This window comes from Nycticebus coucang, chromosome X, assembly GCF_027406575.1.
Source record: "Nycticebus coucang isolate mNycCou1 chromosome X, mNycCou1.pri, whole genome shotgun sequence".
NCBI classification, from domain to species: Eukaryota; Metazoa; Chordata; class Mammalia; order Primates; family Lorisidae; genus Nycticebus; species Nycticebus coucang.
This window is the reverse complement of record NC_069804.1, coordinates 55,008,897-55,024,967: the sequence shown is the minus strand read 5'-3', so window position 1 is coordinate 55,024,967 and position 16,071 is coordinate 55,008,897. Positions and strand designations below refer to the sequence as shown.

The 16,071-nt window shown below is 48.2% G+C and overlaps 1 protein-coding gene across 9 annotated transcripts in view; it reads left to right on the top strand.

Moving 5' to 3' along the window:
• Window positions 1-16,071, top strand: part of GRIPAP1 (GRIP1 associated protein 1) — a 28,335-nt gene that overhangs the window by 99 nt on the left and 12,165 nt on the right. For 2 of the 9 annotated variants that reach the window (XM_053580804.1, XM_053580801.1), the window contains exons 2-13: window positions 3,054-3,120; window positions 3,262-3,323; window positions 4,593-4,619; window positions 5,637-5,744; window positions 10,637-10,787; window positions 12,041-12,225; window positions 12,423-12,470; window positions 13,112-13,143; window positions 13,238-13,285; window positions 13,408-13,507; window positions 15,198-15,275; window positions 15,468-15,560. In XM_053580804.1, coding sequence (XP_053436779.1) covers window positions 3,054-3,120; window positions 3,262-3,323; window positions 4,593-4,619; window positions 5,637-5,744; window positions 10,637-10,787; window positions 12,041-12,225; window positions 12,423-12,470; window positions 13,112-13,143; window positions 13,238-13,285; window positions 13,408-13,507; window positions 15,198-15,275; window positions 15,468-15,560 — 999 coding nt within the window. Of the gene's footprint in view, window positions 1-18; window positions 136-223; window positions 314-1,539; window positions 1,567-3,053; window positions 3,121-3,261; window positions 3,324-4,592; window positions 4,620-4,646; window positions 5,745-10,636; window positions 10,788-12,040; window positions 12,226-12,422; window positions 12,471-13,111; window positions 13,144-13,237; window positions 13,286-13,407; window positions 13,508-15,197; window positions 15,276-15,467; window positions 15,561-16,071 lie in introns of those variants that run through there. The other 7 variants (XM_053580806.1, XM_053580805.1, XM_053580803.1 and 4 more) reach the window with 7 other exon arrangements.

Below are 16,071 nucleotides of genomic sequence, written 5' to 3'. Positions count from 1 at the left end.
TGGCTAGGCTACCGGGGGTTGGGACAGAGGGAGGTTGTGCTGAGAACAGGTTGGTTGGGGCGGATTCAGAGTCTAAAGGGTTGATTTGGAGAAGGAAAACTGAGGCTCTGAGTGGTGAGAGTATTGGATTCTGAGGTACTATGGGGGCTCTGAAGGTTGGATTCTGTTAGCCTTGTGGGCGGGGGAGACCGTCCTTGAGTAGGCGGTACTTTACTCAGACTTGGAAGGGACAAAACTTTCAGGCCCGTGCAGGGGACACACACCATCGCTGGGTGATGCTAGTGTTGGGCATTGAGAATGAGATCCTGAGAAGGTGAAACCATTTTGCCTGGAGAGGAAGGAAGCGGGTGTTGGGCCGTTTGCGTCATGATGGGGGGGGAAGCCCTTGAGAGGGCAATACCATTAGCGGTGGGAGGTAGAAAGTTTGTGGGAAATACCATTATACCTGGGGATTGAGGAAAGACCCCAGATGTTGTCGGTTTTCTTGGTTGGTGGAGTTCCTGTATGAGGGGAAGTACCATTGGATGATTAAGGATGATTGCATTAGGCCTGGGGCAAAGAAGGCCCCGAATGGGTAATAACATCAGTCCCTGTTGGGGAGAGGAGGTGAAAAAGTGAAACCTTGGACTACATGGAGGAGAGATAACTGGGCTTTTGGGGGGAGCCCTCTGACCACTTGATTCTTTTGGGAGGGGGAATTCTGACAGGGTGAAAGGCCATAGCATTGTACCATGAGTGGGCCCTTGTTGAGAGTTCCTCCCTGGGGGAGATTCTGGGGGGAGAAGGGAGGAACTCTGAATGAAGGAAATCTGGTGTCCCTGTATGAGGAATACTGAGGATAGATAGAAGGGTGAATTCATTGGACCATGGATGAGGAAGATTAATCCAACTGACCCACCCAAGGCTTTGTAGAGGAGAGACTGTGAAGGGTAGGGACTATCTCATTGAATCATGACTGGGTAAATCTTGAAGAGAGTAGGGGGGACCCTTAAGTGAGGAAGGTTGGTCTCACTGGGTTGTGAATGAGGGAAAACTATTGGGCTCTGTTGGAGAGGGACTCTAAGGAGGTGTAAAGTGTATTCTAGTTGAATTAGGATTTAGGGAGATAGATCACTGGGTCCTGGGGAGGATGTGGGTAGGCAAGATTCTGTAGAGGCCAAGCCCTCTGACCTTGAGCAGACTACCAGGATCTAGGGGATGGAGGCTGGTGCCATGTGAGAGAGGAAGGGAAAGGTCCTGATTGGGTAAGAGACAGTGAGTGGGTCTGGGAAGAGCCAGAAAATGGGCCCTACAGGGCTGGAAGGGAGGATTTTGCTGTTTGGAATGACTCATGCTTCACTTCCCTTAACTCTTGAAGGGGGCCTGGACATGTTTGAGAGCCTTGGAGGTAGGGGGACCTTGGGAAGCCCCTGACTCAGTGGAGGTTAGGCAGGAGAATACCAGACCTTCTTAACTTGGAAAAGAGGGAGGAAGAAGATCCCTGTTCTTTTCCTTCAGAGGCTTCTGGCTTCCATGTCTGACCAAGAAGATGGGCCACTCTCCTGACAGTGTTTAATGTGTGAAGAGGTCAGCCAAGATGCAGTGGAGGAACTTTTTTTTCTTTTGAGACAGTTTTACTTGGTCACCCTGGGTAGAGTGCCCTTGTGTCTTAGCTCATAGCAACCTCAAACTCTTGAGCTCAAGTGATCAATCCTCTTGCCACAGCCTCCCAAGTAGCTGGGACTACAGGCGCCTGCCACAATGCCCGGCCATTTTTTTTTTTTTTTTTTTAAGAGATGGGGTCTCACTCTGGCTCAGGTTGGTCTCAAACTCATGAGCTCAGGCAATCCACCTGCCTCAGCCTCCCAAGTGCTAGGATTACAGGCGTGAGTCATCACGCGTGGCTGCAGGGGAGGAAGTTTATCCTGTGGGCATATGAACAAGAGCCCAATTGGGGCAACACTCTGTGATGGCCTTAGTGCTGAATACATTGGGGATGGGGAGATGGAGGGTGAGACTGTCTTGGGTTACAAGTGGAGCTGGAGACAGTGGGACAGGGACTGAGGGCCTGGAGACTCCACTTCAAATGTAGCATGTACAGGTCTTAAAATGGCTAAAGAGGTACATGGATGGTGTGGGGTCTGGGGGCTTAGGGGCTTGAGTCCCTTATGGTGGGGGTAGAGAGGCTTTCTTGACCAATTCTTCTTTTTTAAATTTTTTTTAAAGAGATTTATTTATTTTTGTTTTTTGCAGTTTCTGGCTGGGGCTGGGTTTGAACCCACCACCTCCGGCATATGGGGCCAGCACCCTACTCTTTTGAGCCACAGGTGCTACCCCGACCAATTCTTTTTTTTCTTTTTTTAGAGACAGAGTCTTACTTTGTCACCCTCGGTAGAGTGCTGTGGCATCACAGCTCACAGCAACCTCAAGGTATTGGGCTTAGGTGATTCTCTTGCCTCTGCCTCCCGAGCAGCTGGGACTACAGGCGCCCGCCACAATGCCCGGCTATTTTTTTGTTGCAGTTTCCCTGGGATCGGGTTTGAACCCACCATCCTTGGCATTTGGGGCCGGCACCCTACTCATTGAGCCATAGGTGCCACCCAAACTTTTTTTTTTGCAGTTCTTGGCTGGGGCTGGGTTTGAACCCACCACCTCTGGCATATAGGGCCAGCACCCTACTCCTTTGAGCCACAGGCATCACCATCTGACCAATTCTTTCTTTCTTTCTTTCTTTTTTTTTTTAGGGACAGAGTCGCACTCTGTCACCCTTGGTGGAGTGCTGTGGCATCACAGATCACAGCAACCTCCAGCTCTTGGGCTTAGGTGATTCTCTTGCCTCAGCCTCCCGAGTAGCTGGGACTTCAGGTGCCCAGCACAACGCCCGGCTACTTTTTGTTGCAGTTTGGCCAGCGCCAGATTCAAACACATCACACTCAGTATATGAGGCTGGCGCCCTACTCACTGAACCACAGGCGCCACCCATTCTGACCAATTTTTTTTTTTTTTTTTTATTGTTGGGGATTCATTGAGGGCCATTCTGACCAATTCTTTTCCCTTACCTGCTTCTCCTAAAGGCTCAGCTGCTGGAACTCCGGACAAACAACTACCAGCTTTCAGATGAACTACGCAAGAACGGTGTTGGTGAGTTAGAGGGTCTCATTAGATGGGGTGGAGGTGGCTTTAGGGAATAGAAGCCAAGGTTTTCCCTCAGAGGCCTGGTAAGAAGACATTTCAGCTCCTTGCTACTGCCTGAAGCTGTGGTCCTTGATTTCTCCACACCAGAACTTGCCAGTCTTCGACAGAAGGTTGCCTACCTGGATAAGGAGTTCAGCAAGGCTCAGAAGGTACCTCCCTCCACCCACCCACACTTCCCTCTACTACCCATCTGACTCATTCATCTATCCAGTGAGCACCCACAGTGAACCAGACCTGATGTGCTTGCTACTTTTATGTAGTCATTTAAAGAATTTTCATGGAAGTCTCTAGTTTGCTAATTTTACCTAACCCTGCTTAATTTATTGATTAAATTTAATTTACCCTTAATTCATTTCTAATTTCAATTACTTACTTGTTCTCATTCACTAACTGACAATCCAGTTTTTTTTTTTTTTTTTTGAGACAGAGTCTTGTTATGTCGCCCTCAGTAGAGTGCTGTAGCGTCACAGCTGACAGCAACCTGACACTCTTGGGCTTAAGCAATTCTCTTGCCTCAGCCTCCCAAGTAGCTGAGACTATAAGTGTCCACCACAACACCCAACTATTTTTTTTTAAGTAGTTGTCATTGTTTAGCAGGCCTGGGCCGGGTTCGAATCTGCCAGCCCTGGTGTATGTGGCTGGCGCCCTAACCACTGAGCTAGGTACTGAGCCTCATTCACTAACTTTTAACTAAATAGTGAAATTTATCAGTTAAGCTGCCTTGTGCTCCTGCCTCCCATCCCTGTTGTGGTCCAGTTGGCAAAATGAGACCAAAACCACTTCTCAGATCCTCTAAAGATGAGATACATTATAACCTATTGTGGCCCCTGAAGACATTCAAGGTCATCCTTTGTGTTCTTTACTGCTCTATCACATGCATAGCACAATGCTATACATAGTATGAGCTTGATAAATATTTGTTGGATGGAGGGATAGAGAATGCAGCAAATGTGATAGTCAGGAAGCTGGGCTTTTTTTTGGTAAGGTGCTGATTCTCCAAACTGGCAATGCCCTTGGCTGCCTAGCAGGAGTGCAACAGTTTTCACAGTTACATGATAGGGATCCACAAACATGTTTGAACAGATATACCAATGAAACCACAATTTCTGAGCCTGGAGATCCAGCCTATAAAGGATTACCATAAATACCAAGATCTCTTGGCCAGGCTCAAGAGCTTAGAGGAAAGGATGATTTCTCTGTGCTGTAGCCCAAGGCAAGATTCTCATTCATTCACTCACTCACTCATTCCATCATTCTCGTGGGCTCCAAATTGTCACACAAGCTCTGTGGTTGAAGATACTCCAATTCTGCAGTGCCTATCACCATTGCCTCCCCTTAATACTTGCCATAATTGTCTCATACCTTAGTAAGGTAGCCCATCTCCATTCACGTTAATTCTCTTCCCACTCCACTTTTAGGCACTGAGCAAGAGCAAGAAAGCTCAGGTAAGAGGACCCATGGGGTCAGGGTGACCAGGAGACTACCTTGGTGGGATATTCGTGTATGCTGGGATTTCCTTGTACTGGTCTGTCTTTCTCTGTGTGTGTCCTCGTCTCTGCAACTACCTCGCTGCCATGTGTTTCTTTGTTGTCATTTTCCTGTGTTTTTCTTGAATTTTGTGCCTCTCTGTGTATCTTTCCTTCTCCTTTCTGTCTTTACTGTCCAATCTTTTCTTTGTCTTTTCTCCACCCTGTTCTATTTCTGTCAGCATTTCTCTCTTTTCTACTTCCTCCTTTTCTCTCGACTCCTTGTTTCTCTTTTGCCCCATTTCTCTGTTGCTTCCTAACTCATTTGTTTCCCTGACCTACTCTGTCCACTACCTCTTTTCTGTTTTGTCTCTGCTGATTTCCTTCTGTTCTTTTTTTTTTTTTTTTTGAGACAGAGTCTCAAGCTGTCACCCTGGGTAGAGTGCTGTGGCGTCACAGCTCACAGCAACTTCAAACTCCTGGGCCCAAGCAATTCTCTTGCCTCAGCCTCCCAAGTAGCTGGTACTACAGGTGCCTGCCACAACGCCCAGCTATTTTTTGGCCCAGGGTGGATTTGAACCTGCCAGCTCTGGTGTATGTGGCTGGCTCCTTAGCCGCTTGAGCTACAGACGCCAAGCCGCCTCCTGTTCCTTTCTCTCTGTCTTCATGATCTTTCCTTTTCTCTCTCTCCCTTTCAATCCCTTTCTCCTTCCCTGTCTTTCCCCCTTTTCTCATCTCTCTCTACCTCCTCTCTCCTCTGTCATTATCTTCCCCTCTTTCCCTCCACTCCCTCCCTGTCTTCTCTTCTTTCTCCCTCCCCATGTTTCTCTCTTCCCCTCTCTGTCTCTCCTTGTGACTTGTCTCTGCTGTATCACTTCACTCTCTGTACCTTACATCCTCCCCTTCATGTCATTTTCTCCCTCTCTCTGTTTCTTTGTCCTACCTCCCCATCCTTTCTGCCCTTGTTGGAGTCCTAGCTCATGTCTGCCACTGCAGGAAGTCGAGGTACTGCTGAGTGAAAATGAGATGCTGCAGGCAAAGCTGCACAGCCAGGAGGAGGACTTCCGTTTGCAGAACAGCACGCTAATGGCCGAGTTCAGCAAGGTGCTGGTGCCTGGGATAGCTGAGGGGGAAATCAGGGGTTGAGGCTGCCTAGGCTGAAACTTGACAGCTGCCGTGTGTGGCTGGACAGGGGCTAGCCCTGGAGCACTGTCCGTGGTGCTGAAACAGGTCCTGGATTGCTGTTGGGGGGTAGAAATTTGACAGATGGGGCCACTCAGTGTGCTGGGAATATAAGGCTTTAAGCTCTGAGGTCCATTGGTTTCTGGCCAAGTCACCTCTTTTCTTTGTGCTTCAAGTCTCCAGATTCTATGGAGCCTCAAGGCGTTGGGGTAGGGGCTTTAAGTAAAATTCTTCTGCTTAATGTGAGGTAAAAAGGTGATCTAGCTGCTTCCCTTTTCTCTTTGCTCCCTTCTTTCAACATGAGCCTGGGGTTCTACTTCTTCCAGATAATCCATTCTGAATCAGCTGATTCTATCTCTTTACTGATTTTAATGTCTTGGCTGTTTCTAAATACTGGGCAGTTGAAGACATTGTCTTTTGTTTCCTTATCTATCTTCTCTATCTGATGTTAATAATTTTCTAAGTTCTGCCTTGCTGTTTTGTTTGTGAAAGAAAAATTTAAGAACACATGATTTTCTGTTTTTAGATTGTTTTAAGGAAACAAGTCCCATGGTAGGAAATATGGTGTTTCTAAGGCTCCACCTGGGAATATAGTACTTAAGACCATAAAACAAAACAAAACAAAGCAAAAAAAAATAATCTTTAATCAAGTAGAATATCAGGAGAGGCAGTTTAGCAGGTGGTAGTGTCATTTTTTTTTTTTTAAGAGACAGAGTTTTATCACCCTTGGTAGAGTGCTGTGAAGTCACAGCTCACAGCAACCTCCAACTCCTGGGCTTAGGCAATTCTCCTGCCTCAACCTCCCGAGTAGCTGGGACTACAGGTGCCTGCCACAACACCCGGCTATTTTTTGTTGCAGTTTGGCTGGGGCCGGGTTCGAACTGGTTACCCTCAGTATATGAGGCCAGCACCCTACTCACTGAGCCACAGGTGCTGCCTAGCAGGTAGTAGTTATGAGCAGGCACTCTGGAGCCAGAAGGCCTAGATTAAAATCTTGGCTTTAGGGCAGTGCCTGTGGCTCAGTGAGTAGGGTGTTGGCCCCAAATACCAGCTGTGGTGAGTTCGAACCTGACCCCAGCCAAACTGCAACAAAAAAATAGCTGGGCGTTGTGGCGTGTGCCTGTAGTCTCAGCTACTTAGGAGGCTGAGGCAGGAGAATCGCCTAGCCCAAGAGCTGGAGGTTGCTGTGAGCTGTGATGCCACGGCACTCTACCAAGGGCAACAAAGTCAAACTGTTTCTAAAAAAAAAAAAATCTTGGCTATACCTTTTACTAACTGTAACCTTGAGCAAGTCACTTAACCTACCTGGTTCTTGGTTCTTAAATGTTTAAAAAGGAAATGATAATAATAATATTACATGCTTCACAGGGACATTTGTGAGGACTAAATGGGTAAATGTATATAAGTCACTCAGAACAAAGCCTTGCATATAGTAACAGCCATGGAAGTGTTAGCTACTAATATATCCTTCAGTTAACTCATTTTTGCTCTAAAATATTTCTTGACTTTTATTATTATTAAGACAGTCTCACTATGTCACCCTTGGTAGAGTGCCATGGCATCACAGCTTACATAAACCTGAAACTCTTGGGCTTAAGCAATTCTCTTGTCTCAGCCTCCCAAGTAGCTGGGACTACAGGTGCCCACCACAACGCCTGGCTATTTTTTTGTTGCACTTGTCATTGTTGTTTAATTGTTGTTTAGCAGGCCGGCGCTGGGTTCAGACCTGTCTTCTTCATTGTATGTAGCCAGTGCCCTAACCACTGAGCTATGGGTGCTGAGCGTATTTCTTGACTTTTTTTTTTTTTTTTTGAGACAGAGTCTCCCATGACACCCTCGGTAGATTGCCGTGACATCATAGCTCACAGCAAACTCTTGGGCTTAAGCAACTCTCTTGCCTCAGCCTCCCCAGTTGCTGGGACTACAGGCGCCTGCCACAACGCCCGGCTATTTTGTTGTTGTTGTTGTTGTTTTTTTTGAGACAGAGCCTCAAACTGTTGTCCTGGGTAGAATGCCTTGGCCTGACAGCAACCTCCAGCTCCTGGGCTCAAGTGATTCTCCTGCCTCTGCCTCCCAAGTAGCTGGGACTACGGGCGCCTGCCACAATGCCCGGCTATTTTTTGGTTGCAGCCGTCATTGTTGTTTGGCGAGCCCGGGCTGGATTCGAACCCGCCAGATCAGGTGTATGTGGCTGGTGCCTTAGCTGCTTGAGCCACAGGCGCTGAGCCTTGTTGTTCTTTTTTTTGTAGTTGTTATTGTTCTTTGGCAGGCCAGGGCCAGGGCCAGGTTTGAACCCATCAGCCTCTGTGTATGTGGCTGATGCTCTAGCCGCTGAGCTACAGGCACCGAGCCTTGTTGACTTTTTAAAAGTTTTATATCAGCTCGGCACCCACAGCACAGTGATTTCGGCAACAGCCACATACACCAAAGTTGGTGGGTTCAAACCCGGCCCGGGCCAGCTGACCAGCAATGACAACTGCAACAAAAAATAGTTGGGTGTTGTGGTGGGGGCCTGTAGTCCCAGCTACTTGGGAGGCTGAGGCAAGAGAATCCCTTGAGCCTAAGAGTTTGAGGTAGCTATGAGCTGTGACAGCACGGCACTCTACCCAGGGTGACAGTGAGACTCTAACTCAAAAAAAAAAAAAAAAATCTATCCTATGCCCTGGCCTTGCCTCAGGCTCTTACCACTCCTCACCTGCTCTGCTTCCACACCTCCTCCCTGGTCTTTTTGCTTCTAGTTTCTTCTACTAATTCACTCTACAGAGGCTGTTCTGACCTGCAGGTTTTACCATGTCACTCCTTTAAGCAATATCTTCCATTCCCTCCTCCCACCTGCTGTTCAGAGCCCTCCCCACCCCACCCCACCCCACCCCATCCCCTGGTCATAAAACTGCTAGCTTACAGCCTCACCCCTCACAGTTCCTGCCTCCAACTTCCATGGGATCATGATTCTTACAGGTGAGACAGGGGAGCTGGTGCTTCCCTGTACCTGCCCTGAGCCAAGTGTAAAGATTCCCCTCATAGTCCCCTTCCTTCCTCCTTCCCCTCCCTGGAAATACTCAGAGAGATGCCTGGGTTCTATGCCCCTGCCTCCACCCCTTATTTGCTGAGACAATTCAGCTCAGTTGCTCCTTCAACATATAGTTATTGAGCACCTACCATGTGCTGTACTGGAAATATAGCTGTGAGCACAGAATGGTTTCCACTCAGGCAGCTTACATTCTGGGAGTGGGATGGGGCTGAAAGATGATAACATAGTAAACAAATAATACTAGTAGTAATAGCTTACATTTATGTGGTGGTTACTGTGTGCCAGGTCCTGTTTGAAATGTGCCACACTCTGGGAGGCCAAGGCAGGTGGATTGCCTCAGCTCAGGAGTTTGAGACCAGCCTGAGCAAGAGCAAGACCCTGTTTCTACTAAGAAAATAGAAAAACTTGCTGGGTATAGTGACACCTTAGTCCCAACTTCTTGGGAGGCTAAGGCAGGAGAATCACTTGATCCCAAGTGTTTGAGGTTGCTGTGAGCTATGATGCCACGACACTGTACCCAAAGCGACAGAGTGAAACTCTGTCCCCCACACACAGAAAAATGAAGTTCTCCACATTATTCACTAATTTAATTCTTGAAATAAGAATATGAGATATTCGGTTATAACTGGGTTATAGCTTTCATGTGAAAGCCATAAATTAGTTTCATAGTAGGGCTGAGTATATTGGATACTTTTTCTTCCATTCTTGAGATAGTTTACTAAGAAGAATATGTTCCAGCTCCATATTAGTAGTATCCCTATTTAACAGATAAGGATATATAGTATCCCTGTTTAACAGGGAGACTATGTAATTTGTCCCATGGTCATACAACCAGTAAATGGCAAGCTAGAAATTCAGATCCAAGCAGTCTGGTTTTAGAATCTGTGCTTGTAACCCTACGTGACAAAATAAAATTTAATTATGATTAGTGCTAGATAAGATGGAAATGAGCAGGGCAGCACCCGTGGCTCAAGAAGTGGGGTGCCCGTCCTATATACCGGAGGTGGTGAGTTCAAATCCAGCCCCAGCCAAAAACAAAAACAAAAAAAGAAAGAAAGAAATGAGCAAAGTACTATAATAGAGAGTACTGAAGCAGACCACTGAAGGATGTAAGGAGGTCGGTCATGTGAAGAACTGGATGAAAGGAATAGTGTTCTGGATAGAACATATCACAGGCAATAAAATAAAAATTCTCTGTGGGCTTTGATATACTCATTTGAAAATGGTGACGAGATTTTCTTAGGACTTCTGTGCAAATGGTACTTTAGCTAGGAGTTGCGCATGGGCTAGCTAGGTTTTATTCGTAGTGAATTACCTCTTTAAGGCCAAGGACTGGCAACATGGGAGGTATCAGCGGTGCTGGCCCTGGAAATGGCCTGAAAGCTGTCCACAGTACCTAGGTTGAGAGAGAGCTATCTCTGGGCCTAGGATCCAGGACATAGATCCCTCTATAAAAGAGGAGTGGCAGTGAGGCTGTCTGGTACTGACAAGGTCCAGAGGAGCCAGAGGTTTTGGATTGTATCCATGAGGGTGGGAGTAGGAAGGGGAACATTATTCTTGGTATCCTCATTCTCTAACTCTGCCACTTAACAGATGTGTGAATTTGAAGTTCAACATTGCTGTGCTTCAGTGTCCTTTTTTGTAAAGTGTGAAAGCACCTATATCAAAGGGTCATTATGGAAATTAATTGAATTGTAAAGTGTATGGCCAAATGCTAGGTATGTTTCAGCAAACCTTGTTCTGATTCTCTGCTTCTCTGCTCCCTTTCTCTTTCCCTGCTCAGCTCTGCAGCCAGATGGAACAGCTGGAACGAGAGAACCAACAACTGAAGGAGGGGGCTGCTGGAGCAGGGAGTACCCAAGCTGCATCTCTCGTGGATGGGGAGCTGCTGAGACTACAGGCAGAAAACACTGCCTTGCAGAAGAATGTGGCAGGTGGATGCAGGCCCTCCTGGGGATGTGGGGACCTCAGGGCTCAAATAGGACAAGGAAGGCTTTTATCCTCTCTGGAAGGAGGAGTGCTTCAGAATGAGGCTTGGCCCTGGCACAAACCAGTGTTTGCCTTTGATCAAGCCATTTCACTTCTCTTGAGCTCAAGCTTCATTGTCGACATAGTGCACGTAGTGATGTCTGTCACCCAGAAGATTGTAGTAAAGATAAGAGGTAGTATCACTCTGTGTTTGGTTCAGTGCCTGGTACCTACCAAACGTTACAGAATAGCAGTTTTAATGTCAAAAGGCAGTATTTGCTAAGTAGAGAAAGTGAATGAAGGAACATTGGGAAGTTTCTGAGCCTAGATTGCAAGTGGGGTCTGGTTCGAAAGCTGAAAGAAAGTTAAGTGTGGGAAGATGTGCTTTGTGTACCTTTGGAAAACAGCTGTGACTAGTGTGGTAGGTGCTGGTTCATCGATCAGGAGGGAGACTTGGTAGGAGATGGGTAGGCATTAAGGAGGTTCTAGGAGGGATTCAGCTATAAGTAGAGAGTGGAGCATGGTGGGCATGGCTTTGGAGGGCAATAGGTGGGGCTTAGAGGATTGAAAATGGGGCTTGAGAAACCATCTTGGGGTAATTTGATGGTAGACTGGATCTAAGTATTTGTTTTTTGTTTTTTTTTTTTTTTTTTGTGATTTTTGGCCGGGGCTGGGTTTGAACCCGCCACCTCCGGCATATGGGACCGGTGCCCTACTCCTTGAGCCACAGGCACCGCCCTGGATTTAAGTATTTGGTTGGGCTTAAAAGATTTGTGAGAGAGGCGGTGCCTGTGGCTCAGTCGGTAGGGCACCGGCCCCATATACCGAGGATGGCAGGTTCGGACCCGGCCCTGGCCAAACTGCAACCAAAAAATAGCTGGGTGTTGTGGCGGGCGCCTGTAGTCCCAGCTACTCGGGAGGCTGAGGCAAGGGAATCGCTTGAGCCCAGGAGTTGGAGGTTGCTGTGAGCTGTGTGAGGCCATAGCACTCAACCGAGGGCCATAAAGTGGGACTCTGTCTCTACAAAAAAAAAAAAAAAAAGGATTTGTGAGAGATGTGAAGGGGGCAAAGCCTTCATCTTGTAGGCATGTGGTCATTTGGGACAGGGTCTCTGCCTCCTGAGGGGTTGAAGGTGAGTTCTCCCTTCATTCAAAACAAAACATGGCAAGGGACTTCTGAGACCATCTTATCTGTCACAAATCCCTGTTTTACCCACCAGCCTTGCAGGAACGCTATGGGAAAGAGGCCAGGCAATCCACAGGTGTCAGTGAGGGCCAAGGGGACCCCCCAGGGGGCCTGGCCCCCACTGTCCTGGCCCCCATGCCATTGGCAGAAGTGGAACTGAAATGGGAAATGGAGAAAGAGGAAAAGAGATTGCTCTGGGAGCAGCTACAAGGCTTGGAGGTGAATCTGGGTCTGTTGGGGCTGGGATGCCAAGAGGCAGGCATTTGTCACTCTAGCTCTGCCTATGGTTCCATGGAGATGTCTGTGACATCACCATCTTGTGGGCCTTGATGGGGTGAGGGAAGCAGAAGGGCAGGGGAAGGTAGAGGCCTTCCCTTATCCCTGCTGACAACCCTATCCCTTATCCTTTTCTGCAGAGCTCAAAGCAGGCCGAAACGTCCAGATTGCAGGAGGAACTCGCTAAGGTGGGGGTTTCCCTGAGCTTTGTTCTACTCTACTCCTTATCTGCCAGGCTTTGCTTGACAGGACAGAAGATGCCTTGTACTCTCTCAAAGTCTCAGTTTCGTCATCTGTGAAATGGAAAGACTCATACTTATGTCTCAGAGTTGTTTTCAGTATGAAATGGGCTAATGTGGTCCCAGAGTATGGAAGGCCCCATCTCGTCTACCTCCTCCTAGCTTTGCCTATTCATTCACCCAAGCATTTATAGACCCCTGGCTCTTACCTTAGGACCTGGAGACCCAGTGGTGAGGCAGCTTATCATGATTCTGCTTTCTAGGCCTTCCAGCATAGCCACTCTATGACATAGCTTATTGGCCACTATTTTGGGGGCATAAGTGCTGGGCTTTGGCGCCTTGGAGAACTGGTGGAGATTATATGGTTTCTGCTGACCTGCTGGACAACCAATTACTTAACCCTTCTGAAACTCAGTTTCCCAATTTGTAAAACTGGTACTACTCACTTCTCAGGGCTGTTCTGAGAATTCCTATGAGATGTCATAAGTAAATCCTGGCTTCCAAAAAGGACTGTAAATATTAAGTTTATTGTTGTCTTTATTAATATTATTCTCATTGTTATCATTTGTTTGTGTCCCTTTCACACCCAGCTCTCTGAGAAACTGAAAAAGAAACAAGAAAGGTAAATTTCTTTTTTTCTGGGTGTTTTGGGAGACTACGGGGGTGGAGGGGGAATTGACTTGTGAAACTATCTACATCTGTCTTTCTGTACCCAGTTTTTGCCGTCTGCAGACAGAAAAGGAGACACTATTTAATGACAGCAGGTAACTGCCGTGGTAGGGGGCATTGGGATAATGCCCAGCAGAATTAACTGAAGATTATGGGAACAGAGCCAAAGACAGGGCTTCAGGCCATGCCCAATGCACCTACTCCCTAACATTCCCAGGAACAAGATTGAGGAGTTACAACAGCGGAAAGAAGCTGATCTCAAGGCCCAGTTGGCTCGAACCCAGAAGCTGCAGCAGGAACTCGAGGCTGCCAATCAGGTGAAGAGGACTGGGTTCTGAGATCCCTGAGTTAGGGACCAGGGCCGGGAGTATGGGAAGGTCTGAGATCAGTGGAGGCTGGTTAGAGAGTCTGAGATTGCCTGTGTTGGAAATACAGGGAATAGATGGGTCTAGGCCCTCAAGTTGCTAGGAACTTGGGATCTAGAGAACCCTGAGAACCCTAGGTGTTTGGGATAGGAGTCTGCATGAATCGAAGATCCCAGGGAACTAAGGTCTTAGGGGGTTGTGTGCCACAAGTGTTGAAAGAACTTGAAACTCTTGGTGGTTGTTGGAGACTGGAGTCTAGATGAATGGGGGTAAGTCTGAACTCCTTGGAGCTTGAGTGACTTTGAGACTTTTAGGGCCTGGGATGTCAGTAAATTTGAGACTCCCAGAGGGTAAGGACACGGGGACTGAGTAGACACAGACTTTAAAGGTGAGGCTCCGTGCCCGTAGCACAGTGGTTACGGTACCAGCCACATGCACCGAAGGTGGCGGGCTTGAACCTGGCCCAGGCCAGCTAACCAACAGCTAGGAACAACTGCAACAAAAAATAGCCAGGTATTGTGATGGGTGTCTATAGTCCCAGCTACTTGGGAGGCTGAGACAAGAGAATCGTTAAGCCCAAGAGTTTGAAGTTGCTGTGAGCTGTGATGCCATGGCATTCTACTGAGGGTGACATAGTGAGACTCTGTCTCAAAAAAAAAAAAAAAAAGACTTTAAAGGTGAGACAGTTTGGGCTGGAGGCTGCAGGCACTTGAGACCCTCAGGGTCTGGTGGCTGGTTCAGGCCTGAGACACCTAGGAAGCTGTGGTGGTGGGCTGAGACCCCTGGAACCTGTGAACAAAAAGCTGGTCTGTCCCTGAGATCTATGGGGGATGGAACAGAATTCTAGGTGAGTCTGAGGCTCCTAAGGGGTAGGGGCTGGATGATTTTAAAACTTGTGTGTTTTCCCTAGGAAGGAGTAAGTCACGGGGTCCCTTGGATTGGAGAATATGGTAGCTAGTGGGTCGAAGACCCCTAAAAGCTGGGGACATGAGGGCTAGGACAAGGGCCTTGGTAAAGCTGAAATCCCCAGGAGCTGGTGATTAGCTAGATCTGAAGATCCCTAGAGACTGGAGAGCAGAGTGGACAGGTGGAAGATCACTCTGAGACTTCACCAGGGGCTAGAAATTAGGTTGTATGAGTTTGAAAACTCTTAAGGTCTGAGACTGAGTTTGGGTGGGTCTGAGACTCCCAGGAGCTAGGGGGATGGGAGTTGAGTGTGTTTGAAACCCTCGTGGTGGGTCAGGAGTCTGAGTGAAGCTGTAGCCTGGGTGCTGGCTGCATCTGAGATCTGTGAGGGCTGAGTGTGTCTGAGAGTCCCAGGGCTCCCTAGATGAAATCTGGGTGAGTAATGAAACCTCTTATGGATAGGGGCTGGAGAAGTTTGAACCCTCCTGGAGGTAGAACCTGTAGTCTAGGTGTGTCTAAGATGCTTGGAGGCTGTGATAGAGGGATTGAGTGTGTCTGAGGCCCCTGGGGTTAGTGACCTCTAGGTGAACCTGAGATCCCTGATGACTGAGTAGTCTGAGATCCACAGTTGCCAGGGACATGCTGTTGGGTGGTCAAAGAGGAGAGTGTGTATGGTCATACACCCCAGGGGAGGCTGAGATCTGGAATGGGTCCCCTGGCCTCCTGGTCCCCACAGAGCTTGGCAGAGCTGAGAGATCAGTGGCAGGGGGAGCGCCTGGAGCATGCAGCAGCTTTGCGGGCCCTGCAAGATCAGGTAAGCTGTGCTGGGTGGGCTCAGAGAGCTGGGGTTCAGGGTGGGGCAGCCTAAGTAGGTACTACACAGGCAGGCCCCAGGGATCCTGCTTCCCCCAGTCCTCTGTGTGTGTTTCTCCTTTCTTTTCTTGGCTGTGGGTAGGTCTTCTCCCCCTGCTCTGAACCCACTCTACCTGTTGTGGGGTGGGGTCAGATGTCCATCCAAAGTGCAGATGCGCAGGAACAAGTGGAAAGACTTGTGGCTGAGAACACTGCCTTGAGGACTAGCCTGGCTGCTCTGGAGCAGGTACAGGACGCTTGGGGACCCTGGTGATTCCTCCCAGTTCCCCATCTCCTGCTTCTGGTCTATGTTAGGGCAGAGTGGCCTGGAACCTATGTTGTTCTCCTGCCTCTGTTTCTGTTGCTTCTTTCTGTTGGCTTCCAGCCTCATCTCCCTGGCCATCCATTATTACTTCTTTTGCATTCTAGTTTGTCTCCAGTAAAGTGCAGGAAGTATACTAATCTTAAGTGTATGCTCAGTGAATCATCTCACTTCCCTCCTTCCTCCATCCCTCCCTCTCTATCCATGTAGCCACAACCCAGATCAAGATATAGAGCTTTTTTTTTTCTGTAGAGATAGAGTTTTACTTTATTGCCCTCGGTAGAGTGCCGTGGTGTCACACAGCTCACGCAACCTCCAACTCCTGGGCTTAGGCGATTCTCCTGCCTCAGCCTCCCGAGTAGCTGGGACTACAGGCGCCCACCACAACGCCTGGCTATTTTTTTGTTGCAGTTTGGCCGGGGCTGGGTTTGAACCC